The sequence below is a fragment of the Crocodylus siamensis genome, chromosome 3 (genome assembly GCF_052110815.1).
Source record: "Crocodylus siamensis isolate JL-2025a chromosome 3, ASM5211081v1, whole genome shotgun sequence".
NCBI classification, from domain to species: Eukaryota; Metazoa; Chordata; order Crocodylia; family Crocodylidae; genus Crocodylus; species Crocodylus siamensis.
In genome coordinates this window covers 220411797-220427721 of record NC_143397.1, presented here as the reverse complement: position 1 = coordinate 220427721, position 15925 = coordinate 220411797, and the positions used below count along the sequence as shown (strand labels likewise).

The following is a 15925-nucleotide window of genomic DNA, read 5'->3' as shown; positions in this document are numbered from 1 at the left end:
GCCGACCCCCTTCCTGGAGCACACCCACAAGCCTGGGGACACGGATGCCACCACTCAGGAGTTTTGGTCTGTCTGTGGTCCTGTGCCCCCTGAGATACACAGGCCTTGTAGACCTTGAGGGTGCTTGACCCACTGCGAGAACCTGGGGTGCTTCCCTTGGTCTGGAGCGCACATAGTAGCCTCCCTTAGTCACCCAGACCAAGGGGACACAAAGGTATGCCTCTTATCCCACTCCCAACAAAGCTACCATGCTAGGTACAGTGGAGAACTTTATTGGTTACAGAGGGAGGATTGGTTACAGAGGCTTGGGGGAGGATTCAGGACAGGGAGGAATCACAGAATAACCTTAAATTAAACAGTATGGCTAAGCAGCCTTTGATCACGCATCTCCTTTACAGCAAGCTACATTTTTAGATAGGTTTCAAGTAGCTTACTCACAAGTATCATCCAGAGGCTGGTTGAGCTTTCCTCTGGAGGCAGGTAGTTCACTGTGTGCCAGAGAGTTCCTAGAGAGATCCCCATCTCTCTGCCTGGTCAGTTGCTTACATGTTCCCCAAAAATGACTCTCTCCCCTCCTCCTTCCTGGGAACACTTTTATCCCCTATCGTGACCACCTCCCACCAGGAGCAGCCCCATTGGCTGAAGCCTGGAGCTCTCTCATGCCATCACCTTCCAGGTCCAATCAGTTTAAAAAGCAACACTGGTCACCTATAGGAGTCAAGCCTCTGCCCCATGCCATGAGGTCAGTGTCCAAACAATAGGGGTTAGGGTAACCTGGGGCAATCAGACTGACAGAGAGGTGAGAGAACTAGTCACATGACCTGCAAAGGCAGAAAACTGAAAAAAGGAGGAGCAAATTACCCCTCCCTCAGAAATGTCTTCAGCCCAGATCACCTGCCTTCAGACACGTAGGCAGGGGTAACAGACAGGTGAGGAGACAATGGCAAGGAGAAACCGGAAGATGCGGGGGGGGGCATTCTGCCACACGGCACGTCGGGGTTGACGAACCTGGCGCAGCAGGCTGTTCCACTGCACATCGTAGGAGAGTTCTCCGAGGACCTGTTTGGATGGAGCCCCTGGATGGAACAAAGCTTTCATAGTTTCACAGCTGGTGAGAAAAGAGCAACTGCAGTCTCAGACCAGTACGTGCTGCCCGCCCTGTTTACAGCTCAGTTGTGGGATGTGGCGGGGGAGCGAGGTTTCCTCCTAGTTTAGGAACATTCTGGAATCCTCACAGCACAACTGCCTTAGGTTGTGGGTAGGAGCCACGTAAGGAGTTTATACCGAAGCTTGCTTTCTTTCCATCCTACCTCTAGTGCCACACATATACTGAGATGGCTGCCAAGCAGGGAAAAACGTAAATGCACAAGCCAAGCACTTAGCATTTTATAGTATTACTTTACCAATTTAAGCTGTGCTTACGTGGCTACATGCCTCTCCAGAGCTGCTACATAAGATCATTTTCTTTCTAATGGATCATCAGGCCTGAAGACATAGGAACAAGGAACTGTGGGGAATACCAGTGGAAGAAAACAAACAAATCCTTCTGAGCCTTTATTTTCCTGGATTAAACAGGCAAAACTCTCCGTTCAGAAAAGTCTGTATTTGAAAGGCAGGTTCTGCAGTCACCTGATCATTCTCAAAGCCCTTCTTTGCACCAGTTCCAGTATAAAATCATCTTTCTTAAACATGGGTAAACATAATTGCATGCAGTATACTAGTTAGAATCTCACCAGGGCTTTGTATAATTTTACAAATGCTTTCTAACCACTCTGCTAGAAGAACGTCTTCCAAAACATCCTTGGATCACATTTGCCTCCTCTATGGCTTCATCATTTTAGTAACTCACAGTCATCCTGTGGGTCTTTTTCTCCATCAGTTCCAAATAATGAGCTCCCATATTACAGCCAAAGTTTTTTGGTTATTAGTAGGGGTACACCGATAGAGATTTTTGGGGCCAATACCAATAGTCGATATTTAAGGCATATCAGCCAATACCAAGTTGGTTTCCAATACAGCTGCCTTCAGCTGGTAAGTCCGGTATAGTGGAAGGGGAGCGGGGAGGGAAGGGATATAGGGAGGCATATCAATGACCCCTGCGGTGAGGGAGGGGGCAGGGACAAGTGCTGCTCAGGTGGCGCTGGGGAAGTGGAGCCACATCTCGTGGGTGGGGGGAGGGAAGGAAGTGGCTCCTGCCACTGCTTGCACCTCGGGGGGCAGGGAGGGTGTGTGCCCCATGGATCTGTGTGGGGCAGAGTGGGCTGCAACCAGGGCTGCATGGGGCTCTTCTTGGCAGGGGCTGGGCTCAGAGTGGGCATCTACAGCACTGGAGGATGCTGCATCCACTCCAAAATTTTGCTCCCAGCGCCACCACTGCCAGCCCCCCAGCACAGCCCTTGCTCAATGCCCCACCTTCACCCACACACTGGGAAAAGATGGAGCTGTGCTAGGCAGCTGGCGGCAGTGGCTCTGGGAACGGAGCAGTGGCTAAATTTGGGGTGGATGCAGCATCCTCCCAGTGCTGCTGGCACCTGCTCTGAGCCCAGCCCCCACTGAGAAGAGTCCTGTGCAGCCCCAGCTGCAGCCTGCCCTGCCCTGCCCCACCCCACACAGGTCCAGGGGGCACACCCCCGTGCCCTCCCGGAGTGCAAGCAATGGTGGAAACTGCCTCCCCCCTCCATGAGCCGCAGCTCCGGCCCCTGCCCCCCTGGGCAGTGCCTGCCCCTGCCCCCTCCCTCACCATGGCGGGCATTGGTCTGCTTCCCCCCACACCTTCCACTACACTGGACTTACCAGCTGGAGGCAGCTCTCCATGCTGCCAGCTGTGCTCCTCACTGCCTGAGTGCTGTGCTGAGGCTGCACACAGCACGGGCATTTATCGGCCCAATTATCAGCTCCATTGAGCCAATATCTGATACAGACAGCTTTCTTTATATCGGTACCAATCCGCTATTGGACCAGTTTATCAGTGCACCTCTAGTTATTAGTCCCTGGTTACGTGATACTGCATTTTGTATTACTGAAATTTTGTTTCCATTTCTATTAACTGGATGCCCTTGAGGGCAGGATTTATTTTCTGTATAATATTCTGATTGTTTATTTTTAATATATCTTATAAAAGGCTGATATCACCCATCATATAAACCCTTTCATCACCTTATTAAGGTCCATCTTAAACCTAATCAGGTTTTTAGCCCTCAGTATAGGAAAGCTGTTCCAGAATCTCTGATGGTTAGAAGGCATCTTCTATTTTCTATTCTAAATTCATTCATGGACAGTTTATTTCCATTTGTTCTTGCACCAGCATTGTCCTTTAGCTTAAAATAGTTCTTTCTTCCCTGGCATTTACAAGTTCCTGGCTGTATTTAGAAAGAACAGTGACTTCCCTTCAACCTTATCCAACAATTAGTTCGTGAAATAAGTGAAGAGTCCTGCAAGCAGGTGCTGGAACTCCCCTTGACCCACAAGGTCTCTAAACCCTAGGCTAGCAATTCCTACTCATTCTTTCTTACTTTGTCTGGCCCAATGAACCTTGACCTCTTTCTTGCAGAGTAGAACAGCTCCAACAGGAGGAGTGGAAAACTCCCCTTTTAAAGACCATTTGCTAGCTGATGATGTGTAGGACATTCTCTGGGGTGTTAAAGAGGGGCATTTGTAACCCCTCAGATGGAGAGAAGAAAACTGAATCCTGGTCTCCCACAGCCTGGCAGAGTGCTGGAACCACTGCTCTGTTTTAAAGAAAAGAGTGATGATTTTTGAAAGAAGGCTGTCACGGACCCCAAGAAGAAAGAAGCAAGTCCTCAACCTTGGGGAAGGGAGGATGGCAGATGCACCCCAGCCTTCAGCATTTCCTGTTATCTGGCTCCAAGCATGTAGGTTGTTTTGGATCCCTTTCTCAGGTGCCTAACTCTCCCGATTCATTGTCTAGGGAGCCTTCTTGTCTTGAATTAGGTACTCCTATTTCAGTACCTAACTTAGGAGCCAGAGGCATAAAAGTTATGTGCCACAACACTCAGTACTGTGGCACCTAAACCCCTTTTTTGGATCAAACCTTAATTTTATCTGTTATCAGCAATAGCAATAGATTCTTAGGTCCATAGGTAAACCGGCAACTGTATGGAGACATGTAACACACACTTGAACCACTGGGTTACACCAGCAATTCAAACACTGGCCCTTGCAAAAAATGCTACAACATACCTTCTGTGGCAGGCAAACAATGTACAAACATCATCATTGCACTGACTCCTGATTTCAGTGATACTGTTTCTAGCTATTCTCTTTTCTACTTCCTTCATCTAGCACCAGCTATTTGTCTTCACTCCTGGTCTTGTGGCTGGTAAAAGAACCCTAACTCCATTTCCCACCATTTGGAACTGTTTTCTTCTTCATCTGTGTTTGTATTCCAGGCATCAGCAATTTTTTTCCTTTTGCAAGCCTCTATACTGGTTTCTTCTTTTAAGCTTGCTTTATTGTTTCCCCTTTCTCCCAGCCTTTATTTTCCTAACTATTCCATGACTTTGCATAGGTTGAAGGAACACTTCCAGTGGCTGCAAGTGCTACCTCTCTTTCCTTGTCAGAATTTCACCAAGCCTGAAAAATTAAGGTAACTGGATTAATGAAACTTTGACCTACAATAGCTGCAACACTGTTCCTTGGACTAGCACCTTGATGTTCATTTAAGACTTAGGGGAGGGTGGGGGCGTTCAGAAGTCCCCTCACTCAAGAGTTTAATAAAAGGACAAGAGTCAGAGGCACTTTAAAGCCCTCTAACACACATATGCAGCATATTCCATAGCATTTCACTATCTATAAAGAACATTTGCATTACCACTTTATTACTCATTAAAATCAAGTTTGCCATGAATATGAGCACTTATGGTAATCTCTATTTCCCTGGGCCCATATTGCTTACGGGAGTGCTTTCTGGTTGTGTAAGTTGGTTAAGGAATTTGTCAGTGTCCAAGATTCACTCCTCATCCCGATACTCTTCTCAGTCTTTGCAAATGTTGTGTTAGGTGTATGAGGCCACAATACGGTGTACAGGCTTTGAAATTTTAGCAGGCAGCCCTATTTTGCTTTCATCCTTCCAACTTCCCCAACAGTGTTCTGCAATTGCTTTAAGACTAATCGAATTTTTTGTGCAGCCCAGGTTGTCTGGATATAACGTCATGTGATAGAAGAGGATAAGTTGTGAGATATACCTCCCCACATTAATAACTATGTCACTGGGAGGGAATAATGCCCCAACTTGTTGAAGCATACAAATACCAGATTTCCTCAAACTCCTAGCATTGAGCACCTTGCCAGTGCTTCCCATCCTGATGTTCAAGAACGTGCCCTGTGGTCTACCAAGTCCGGTGGAACAAGGGAGTGTTTTCAGCTTACATATTCACTGGTTCCTTCAGTGAGCAAACTAGGAGCTCATGTGCGTCATCAACGACCACCAGCAGTTTGGAAATCTCAGCCTCTGAAAGCCAGCTATTATTTCAGGCATGTGTGGGATATAGGCATTTTTCATAACAGCACTGTAAACCTCCATTGTCACCAGCCCTATTTGGTTGGCTATGAACATGCAGCAATCCTGGGTAGCAGTTTTCCAGACAGCAGCAGTAATCTGCTTTTGTAGCAGGTAAGTATTATCTTAACTGTGTACCTGTAGCACTAGGTGGTCAGGGCAAACCCCATGAAGATCTGCTTCCTCATGCAAAATATGTCATTCCACATCTCCTGGCTGTTTTCCTGCCCTAGAAATATTACTTTATACATGGAGCTAAGGCAACATTTGTGACGTTTTTCAAATCTGCTAGGTATGATTCTGTTACATATCTTCCATGTCCAGAACCCTTGTACATTCCTCTACAAATGACTGCACTGTGCCATCAACAGTTGAGATGCAGTCATGCCCCCCCTCCTCAAGTTTTGGCTCATACACCAAAATTGGTAGTTATTTCTCTGTCCATGTACTGTTGCAGACTGATATCATTTCTACCCTTGGAATCCAAGGAAAAATAAGCTTTTCCACAATGTATCACATACCACTATATTTACCTGAATCCAAGACAACTCTGAATTTAAGATGACCCCCCAATAATTCAATTCTATACATAAAAAAATTGATAATTTCATAATAACTTTCCATTTATAGACTCTAATTATTGGAGGGTCATCTAAATTCATCCCTCCCAGCACTAAAGTGGGAAAAGCAGTTGTGGGGGCAGGCAATGGGGAGAAGCAGTGAGGGGCAGGTGGTAGAGGAGCAGGTATTAGACAGCCCAGCCCCTGTCCTCCCACACCTTCCCCCTGCTTCCTGCCCCTTATTTGTCCCCCACTTTTGCCTCTCTCCCCCATGCCTGCACCCCAGGCACCTTCCCTCCACCTAGAGTCCTGGCCCCTACTGCCTCTACCCCCCACCCCATTCCAGCCCCAGCCCCAGCCCCAGCCCCAGCCCCAGCCCCAGCCATGTAGTAGCCACAGCAGCAGCAACTCCAGCCTAGGGCCCCTCACAGACAGGAAGGGGAGATGGCAGATAGCAGCTGCAGCTTTGGCTCTGACCATGGGCCATGGTTGGGGCAGAGGCAGTCAGCTCCTCAGCTGACTTGTTATTGAATCCAAGATTAGTAAATATGTTAATTCCTAGTTCTCTACAATGTGTGGCACTAACAGACCTTGGATTGGGCCAGGCAAATCTAAGTATCACATACAGGAACAGTATGAGTACTGGTACTCAGGGCATGGCATGTGTTAGAAAAAAAACCCATCTGTGGATTGAGGAAGTTTGCCTGCCTTAGATTCATAGACAGCATGCTAGAGTGCACAGATATCTTGTGGTATACATGTATGGAAACCCAAAGTGTACAAAAACCATATTAAATATTTAACTTCCTTATTAAATATGATTGGGATATGTAAATGGTGAAGAAGCCCTAAAGTATATTTTCTTTGAGAATTAAATTTTATATCAAATTGAATTTTTCAAACATTACTGAAATGCATTAAAATAACTTCTCTCTTTAATTATTCAATTATTTTAATGTGCCCATCTTTATGAAATCTGGACCCACAGATATCACTGTGGCTATTATTAACAACCATACCGAAAAGCAACTAATATTCATTGAAAAATTCAGCATCTTACTATACAAAAGATTACAGTAATCTCAGAGAACAGTACACCCCATAGTTTTGTTCACTCTACATAGTTTCCGCTAGTCAATGAACAGGATTTACCAAGGGGAATTCTTATTTTATGACAACACCAATCTTCCTGTTAGAGATTTTTCTTCAGTTGCCATTTAGACAATAGACCTTTTCATTAACTTATTCTTTTGGGGAGATTCTTCTGCACTCCCTGGTTATGAATCTGTTCTAGACATAAGAACTTCCACATAGTTACCACAAGAGTGGCCTAGTGGAGCTGAGAAGTTTAATTATGACTACTCCAAGAAGAAATGATATAGTAAAGTGTATGTTATGTGATGTAGAATATTATAATGTAGGCTGTTTAGTTTGGTCTCTCATGAAGTACAGCTACTTAGTTACAAACTGAAAGCTCTTAAAAGCAATCAGGCATTCCAAGAGTATCAACATGCCAATACCAACCTATTGTACTATTCAATTTTAGACTGAAAAAGCTTAAACTGTAATTTATACCACCATCCATGTAAAAAATGTTCAGGATATAAAATACTGCACTCAAGGTATGCCTTATGAATAAGGAGAACACAGTTTAGTATGCTTTATGAGACAGAACAACTTAATGCTCAAGTTATGTGCTAAATGACATGTTTTTCTTTACTAAGAAAGAGTACAATCAGTCATACAATCAGTATTTATAGCTCATCAGTCTTCTTCTAGTTTGTATAAGCTAAGACTACTCCTTGGTTATTATAAGTTTAGTTCCCAATTCTGCATACATTTAAGCATGTTTTATTTTATGTATATGTATAGCCCTAACAATGTCCATTGAGCTACTCACACAAGTAAAGCACATGCATTTTTATCTAAAGGATGCTAGTAAAGCCACCAGTCTGATGCATTTTTAATAAAATATGAATATGGAAATTAACTCATTTAAAAAAAATTCAGATTTTCAGGCACTGTTGAATGTGATTCAAATTAATTTAAATGTGAATCATTTCAGTTTTTGTGGGAAATTCATATGCACATCCACTATGTACACTCTATAAGTCACGTATCCTTGGATTTATGATGGGATTTATACCTTTTCAAAAAGGTAAAGGTAAAGAAAATTATACCTTTTCAAAAAGTCTACTGCCCCTTAGCAGCACAGCCATACCACACTATGTGTGGTCTTTCCAGAGTTCACAAGGAAAAAAAACAAAACACGTAGTTGGGCTTGTTCTACCACTTGAATGGTGGCCCAATAAGAAAACCCAACTGCTTAGAAAGCGTCCTGTAAGTCAGTAGGTTGCTTTCTTTTCTTTGAGTCAATCCTAACTCAATAACCAGAATGATGATAGGAATCACAATACTGCCTGAGCTGAAATCCTGGAACCTATCCCCCAGTAATTTTTCTAGGTAAAAGAGCATCATCCAGTTTGAGTTTCCAGCCTGAGTAAATAGATTTTAGGTAACTAAGTTTCCCCTGACATTTCAGTTGGCTGTAGTTTTCTTCAGAACTCTACTGTGTGGTGCCTGGGTGCTGTTAAGACAGATCTCCTTTCATCTCTGAGATGGCTGCATAGTGACCTATTTTTAAGGTGGTCTAGAATCCTGAAGGATGAAAGGCCTGGTATGTAGCTGAGGATGTTCCTCAGACAACTGTTCAGTATGCAAGAATAAAAGAACCGCTGTTTCCTGCATGAGACCGTAGGTCCATCTTGCTCAGTATCCTGCGTCATGCAGTGGAGAGGGAGAGTGAACTGGGTACAGGAAGGGTTTCCTCTGCTCCCGTTCTTCTCTCACTTGCAGGCCCTGGCACTTAAAGTTCTGATTCAGAGGCTATGCCCCTAAATCCCAGGTGCAATAGCTAATATTTAAAGAGCTGCCTCAAAGTCAAATTTGTCCACAAATTCACTTTTAAAATACCTTGGATGTGACTGTTGATAATTATAGAAAGTGCATGAAAGTCCTCTGCACTTGAGAGCCTAGCCCAGTGGTTCTCAACCTTTTGTTAGGCTCAAGCCCTCCCTGGGAAAGTGCCAGTGATGGGTGGATCCAGGGGGGTGCACTTGCACCCCTTTTTGATTCTTGCTCCACCCAAAAGTTAAAGCCCACTGCCTGGTGGTGGCATTTTTAGTTGGGCAATGCCAAGGGAGTCAGCTGACTTCATGTCTCATTGTAATCTCCCTGATGCCTTCTAAACTCTTCATCACACAGGTGTTAAGGACCCTCTCTTCTTTTAATCTTGATGGTCAAGCTAGCCTTTGTTCTCCAGTGCTGCTGCCTGCAAGCTGCTCCTGTTCCACAGCCCTGCAGACTGTTTTCAGCTCATTCCAATGAAATTACATTGTTTTTTCCTTTAATCTAAAACTTAAACATACAGGGTGCTCTAAACGTTTATTAATGCACAGTGGTTACTGCACGTTTAACTGAGTACTTGTATAATCAAGTACTACATAAGCGTGCAGTAGCCAGAGTTACTGTGCAATAGTGCAGGCCGATGCCTTTTTAGTGACGCTACTGTGCAGTAGCCTAATAATACTGCGCAGGAGCGTATTAGCAGTGTCCGTGCTGTGACAGGCTGCATTATTAGGCTACTGCGCAGTTAGCACCTCGGGTAGACGCGCCCGCAGCCCCCCAGCCTATCAGCAAAGCTTCTAGTATGCAGACGCCTGACTCTTAACTCCCAAAACAAGCGCTCTGCTCCCAGCTTGAGATCCGAGGAAAGGCTACAAGGGTTCGCTGAAGGCATGTACCTCAGGAAAACGGGCTGCTCACCACAGCGCCGGAGGGAGGGAGGGAGGGGCCGCAGCCTGGTCTCCCTCGCGGAAAGACCGGCAACCGCTGCCCGTGGCTCCAGGGCTGGACTCTCAAGTCACCTCCGGACCCGTCCAGGTGCCGAGGCAGGGGCACCCTGGGAGGGAGGGACCGCCCGCTAACTGCTCTTTCACTGTGGAGAGACACGTGTCCCTGTACCCCGGGCCGGGAGGATGCCGCCCACGGCGCCAGCTCTCCCTCGTCCTTCCCGGGGCTGCTTGTCCGCGGCGGAGAGCGGAGCAAGGCCGGGCCGGGCCGGGCCGGGCCGCGTCCCACGCGAGGCAGCGTCTCCCGCCGCGGCCCGGGCCGGAGGCAGTGCTGCGCGGCGGGACAGGACGGCGGGGCGGCGGCGGCGCAGGGCAGGGCAGGGCGGCGATCGCCGCGCTAGTGCGGGGTCCCCGGCCGAGCCCGCCCCGGCGCTGCCGGACCCCGCAGCCCCGGGGCAGCGGCTCTGCTGCAGCCTCCGGCGCCCACCCCAGCCCCCCTCCCGCGTGCGGCCCCGGCCCGGCCCGGCAGACGCCCCCCCGCCCCGCGCACCGACCTGGCTGCGGCGAGGACCTCGCTCTTCTCCGCGGCGCGGGTGGCGGGGAGGAGCCAGCGCTGCCGCCCGCGCCCCGCAGCCCTGCCCGCCGGGCGGCCCCGCGGGGCTCGGGGAAGGTCGGGAATGGCAATGGGCCAAAGCCACGAGCCCACGGGACTGACCTGGGACCGGAGCGGGCAGAGGCAGCTGCTCCCCGCGTGCTGCCCGGGGCTCCTCTTCCCTCTCGCTGGACGCGTGGCTCCAGCTGGAATAAATCGGTGGCTTCGGTGGGAAGGAGCTGGGTCGGCGCACCTAGCTGCAGCCGCAGCTTCACTGCACCGCACAACCCTCGGGCTCCCGGCTAAGTCCGCGCTGCTTGGACTTGGGGGTGACAAAGGGACCGGGGCCCGAACCGAGGAAGCCCTGTGCACGGCTCTGCACTTTCGGGCTACACAAACACGTAAGAAGGGTTGAGGACTTGAACCACTTGGAAGAAAGCGGTGTGTGGCTGACCTGCTTTGGCTCCAAAGGAGCTTATTCCTGTGAAAGGAAATTTAGAGGAGCAACAGCTCGCTGGCCATGTGCTGGCGAAGGGAATGGATCCCAAACGCAGTGACCTGCAACCAAAGAGCAGCGAGAACCCCAGCCAGGAGTCCCTAAGGTGAACATACAGAAAGAAAACTTGAAGGTCACTTAATACATAGATACAGGGCAAAGAGCTGTGCAAAACAGGTCCTCATCTCGAGAAACGGAGATGTGAAGGATTGGTAAGTCTTAAACAGAAGGGGAGATGACTAATTTTATCCAGACCCCTGGGTTTTCTCTAGCTGAAAAGGTCAAATCTGCATAAGCTTGGCACACTTATGGGTGCATGGTTAAAGCATGCCAGTCCATAAGGACAGCAACACGTAAAGGAGCATCGCATCTGCCTGCCTTTGACTTCCTGGCCTGAATCACCAGCTCCCCATTTACAGCAGGGTCTGATAGGGGCAGCTTTGAGGAACAGCTTGACACAAGCCTCAGAATTACACCTCTGGAGCTGCTGGCTCCTGCAGTGGGAGTGACAAAATAAAACTATTTAAAAGGATCAGGCTTATACCTTAAACCAATCAGAACTTTTACTTTGATTCTTTGATTAATATCTGTTTGTACTGCAGGACTGTCAAGAGGCCCCAGCAAGTTGAGTTGTAAAAGGCACTGTATAAACACAGGCATAGATGTGGTCGAGGTGGTGAGGATGCTATACAATAAGTGAGTTACACAAGGAAAGGGAAGAGCAGCCTATTGAAAGTAAGATACCAGGATGGATGGTGTAGACAGACAATCCTGCCTTGAGCAGGTGGTTGGTCTGTAATTAAAGAGGGAGAGTAAGGGGATATTCTAGCCATAATAGGTAGCTTAGAAAAAAGGCATTTGTTGGAGAAACAGACACAGACAGGAATGGTGGGGCAGCACTGGGTGTATTGAATCCAGTTTCAATATTCCTAGCCTTGAGCTACATGACCAGGAGGGGGCCCATGATAACTTCTATAGGCCAAGATCATTACCATACCAGGGATGCTTTGCCTCATGTCATTCCCCACTTTGGCAAGCTACTTGTGTCACGCTGTCCCATCTCCCTTTAGTTTAAGGACTCCCAGCAACCTCCAGTCCCCCCATGCCAGAAACTATACATGTGCCCCAGTTCCTCCTACCAAATGCCAGTGGATCTGTGTCCTTTCCTATCTGTGCTTCTCATTTCCCTTCCCACCACGCCACCCACTGTAATATTGGTCCTCCTCATTTCCCATCATGCTAGGTTTTCTGTGTCCTCTTATTTCCCCTTTGTAATTGTCCTTCATGCTTTACCATGTCAGGGATATAGGCCTTCTCCAAACACCCAGGTTTCCTTGCCAGGGACTCTGTGTATTCCCCATGTCCCTCACTCCTTTGTGCCTTATTCTCTCTTCCCTTTTCCACTCCCTTCAGATCAGAGTTTCCTTTTTTCCCAATCCTGGAAGGGGTTGTATACACCCCAATACCATTTTCATTTATTTTATTTTCATCTAAGACAGATGTTGTTCAGGGCATCTACATTTTAAAATGCATAGGGAAGATGTCAGAGGTGACATGGAGCTGTTTTTATGTCAGGGGAGTTAATGGCTGCCATCAATGTGTTTTCCATTCTACAGACAAGTACAGAAGTGGCTGAAGTGCTAGAGTACTAACTGGATATCAGGAGCTCTGCATGTCTCCTTCCTTGCTGTGCCCTCCACCTCCTCCAAAGCCATTGTGATCTGCTCCTTAGGAAAATAGCAGTGGACAGCTTGGGTCATCAAGTCCAACCTCCTGCCAAGGTCATTAATGAAAATATTAAATTGGACTCAAGATTAGTCGCTGAAGAACTCTGCTAGTAACTGCTTGGTAGCCTGATTCTTGCATCAGTCTAGCACCATCTACCTTTGGTAAACTCCTGTTGCATTTTATCCATTTTCTGTTTAACCTCCATATCTTTATTTTTTCCTTCAAGATTTTTTCTAACACTTTGTGTATCACTGATGTTACATTAATAGGCCTATAATTACTTGGATCTTTTTTTCTTCTTACAGACAAAAATGTAGGTGCAAGATTTGCTTGTCTCTAGTCAGAAGGCACAACATCTGACTTGAGAGATTTATTTAAAAAAACCTAAAAAACCCATTACTATAGCAGTGATTTCATATGCCAGTTCTTACAGAATTTTGGGATGCAGATTATTCAGTCTCCCTGATCTAAGAGCATTAAGCTCTTGGAATTTTGCTTCTACCTTAATTGTGGTAATTTCCATTTCTTTTGCGCTTGTTCCCATTACCTTTTCTGCCTTGCCCTCCAATTTTAAAATCACGGTCCTTATTGAAAAAAGGCAAAATATTCACCGAATTCTGGGACTTCATCTTTAAGCATTACCTGACCTTCACTACATAGCAGTCCCATTTCTTCTATCCTTTATCTATTATTATTTATATGGATGAAGAACCCTTTTGCTATTTGCTTTTCTGGCCTTTGCAAAGTCTAAGTCAGCTTGACTTGCCAATTTTCACGTATTCCTGCATTTCTTGACCTGCAAAAAAAGTTTTCTTTGATCAGTCCTTTTTTTCCATTCCTTGTAGGGGTTCTGCCTATTCTTAATATCCTTTTTAAATAAATTTATTCAGTCTGTTAATTCTGAGCCTCTCTTCTACAGAGTTTTCCTTGAGTTTGGAGTACAAACTCCAAATCAGTTTAGCAACTTTGGTGTAAAGAAATTCCAGTCTTTAAAACTCTTACAAAGAGTTTAGATTATAGATTTGTATGAGATGGTTTGGATAGAGATGATCCTGCCTCAGACAGGGGGCTGGACTAGACCTCTGGCGGTGCCTTCCAGCCCTACTTCTCTATGAGTCTATTATTTTAGTCCTCTTCCACATTCAACTCCCTGAGCTTCTTAAGTCTAGTGACTTTTACTACCTGCTTCTCTTGAAAGTTTGCTTTTTAAAATTATGAATTAAAGTTATAGGCCTCCTTTTTTAATCCTTCCATTTAATTTGAACTGAACTAACTTATAACAATCCAATCCAAGGTTATTTCTGTGAAGGCTGTTAATACATAACCAAAACCAGGTCTAAAATAGCATCACTTCTTTTTGTTGTAACGACTGCTGAAGAAAATTGTTGGCAAATGCATTCAGAAATTTCTGTGTCTTACCATTATTATGCTATTTCTTTTCTAATCTATATGATGCAGATTAAATGCACTATTCCTGTGTTTCTTTCTTACATACTGCTTTCCAAATTTAAATTTTACCCAGGCAGTATTTGGTACTCACTAGAACCTGTCTTGCCATCATTTCCCAACATGATTTTGATCCAAACAGATTTTGTTTCATCTAAGCCATCTACTTCTTTATAATCTAATCATATCATTTATGTACACTTACCTCTATTTCTATTTTTCCTTTGATAATGCAAAGCTGGGGTTGCCATGGAGACTGGCCTCATCCATGCTGGCAGGGCATGTGACAGGGCAGGGGGCTGCTCTGGAGCCGCTGGGATCTTGCGGCGGAGGCAGCTTGGTCAGGGGCATGGCAAAGCCCCAGCTCAGGATCATGCTGTCAGTGCTCCAGGGAGCCAGGGCAGAGCCACGATATGCAGCCTGCATGTTCTGGGCAGGGATGTGTAGGCAGCAGATTGCAGCTCGTTGCAGCAGTTCCAGCATGGTCCTGAGCCAGGGCAGAGCCATGATCTGCTGCCTGCATGCCCCTGGCCAAAGCATGCAGGCTGCAGATTATGGCTCTGCCCTTCCTCCAACCAAGTGGCCCCCAGGGGGCTCCAGAGCAGCCCCCTGCCCTGTCCTGCACCCTGCCAGCATGGCTGGGGCTGGTCTTTATGGCAACCCCAGCTTTGCACTATCACATCGCAGGTGGGGCTGGGGTCTCCATGGAGGCCAGCCCCAGCCACGTAGGCAGGGGCAGCTGGGAAATAGATTCCACTGCCTGCTGGATATGGCCCATAGGCCAGACTTTGCCCGCCCCTGTGATAGGCTGTTATCAAGTAACCCTTAACTCTCTGATGGAAAAATTGAGCTTCTGGACTGAGTACTGTAAAGTACATTTTCCAATCCTTTGTTCTTTCTTGTGACACTTCTCTGAAACCTCTTGAGGTTTTCCATATCCTTCTTAAATTGTGGACACCAGAATGAGGTACAGCGTTCCTATTGCTGTTGTAGCAAATAAAAGGGTAATATAACTCAGTTATCTCCATATCATCCAGTTACATTTTGAGACATCATTCAGCCAGTTTTACATGGGTGCCAGGGTGTTTTTGACTTCTTATTTCTTAATCAATAGCTCCATGTCCTGTCTCCAGCAGCTACCCCTGTGTAGAAATAAACCTGCCTCTGATATTGGAAAAACACTGAACAGGGTATATTTAGAGATCTATCCACTGTTCATTATCTTCTCTGGCATCCATCATCATTGGTTTAGAGACGCCAGAGGAAACATCCCTGCATGTTGTGTAGTCATATGTAGTTAATCTAATATTCTCGCTCAAGGCCCATATAGTCTAATAATTTATTCCCCAATCATTTCATTTTTAAGGGCAGACAACCAAAGTATCAGGTCTCTTTTCTTCCAATCATATTGAAAATTATCTTATCCACAAGACAGAGCTTGTTGGAGAAAAACACATGTGAACAAAACCGGTATTAATAACAGAATTGGTGTTACTCTCAGTTCATGGTAAAGACTGTCAAGCAGCAATAGAAGTCCAGAACCTGAGTAGCCTTCCTAATGGAGGAAAAGTCAGTAGTGCAGAGTCTGCATATTATTGTAAAGTTAACTTGTTTTCTTTTCATGGGAAAATAAGCCCTGGAAGAGAAGTGGTCAAAGAGATCTTTCAGTATCTCAACCAAACACTAATATTTGGGATCCAGATTAAGGCATTTTTTAATATATATATAAAATCC

The 15925-nt window shown here is 46.2% G+C and overlaps 1 protein-coding gene and 1 long non-coding RNA gene across 3 annotated transcripts in view; one reads left to right on the top strand and one right to left on the bottom strand.

The window, feature by feature from the left end:
* The window catches only part of MATN2 (matrilin 2), a gene marked incomplete at its 5' end in the record, with an annotated part of 105410 nt that extends 94773 nt beyond the window's left edge, over window positions 1-10637 (bottom strand). Inside the window, one exon of the mRNA XM_090037709.1 lies at window positions 10484-10637. Within this exon, the coding sequence (XP_089893835.1) occupies window positions 10484-10637 (154 nt within the window). The remainder of the gene's footprint in view (window positions 1-10483) is intronic.
* A 13-nt stretch (window positions 10638-10650) lies between these two features.
* Window positions 10651-15925, top strand: part of LOC149869483 (uncharacterized) — a 52972-nt gene continuing 47697 nt past the window's right edge. For both annotated transcript variants that reach the window (XR_016441480.1, XR_016441481.1), the window contains exon 1: window positions 10651-11229. This is a non-coding gene — a long non-coding RNA (uncharacterized LOC149869483). The remainder of the gene's footprint in view (window positions 11230-15925) is intronic.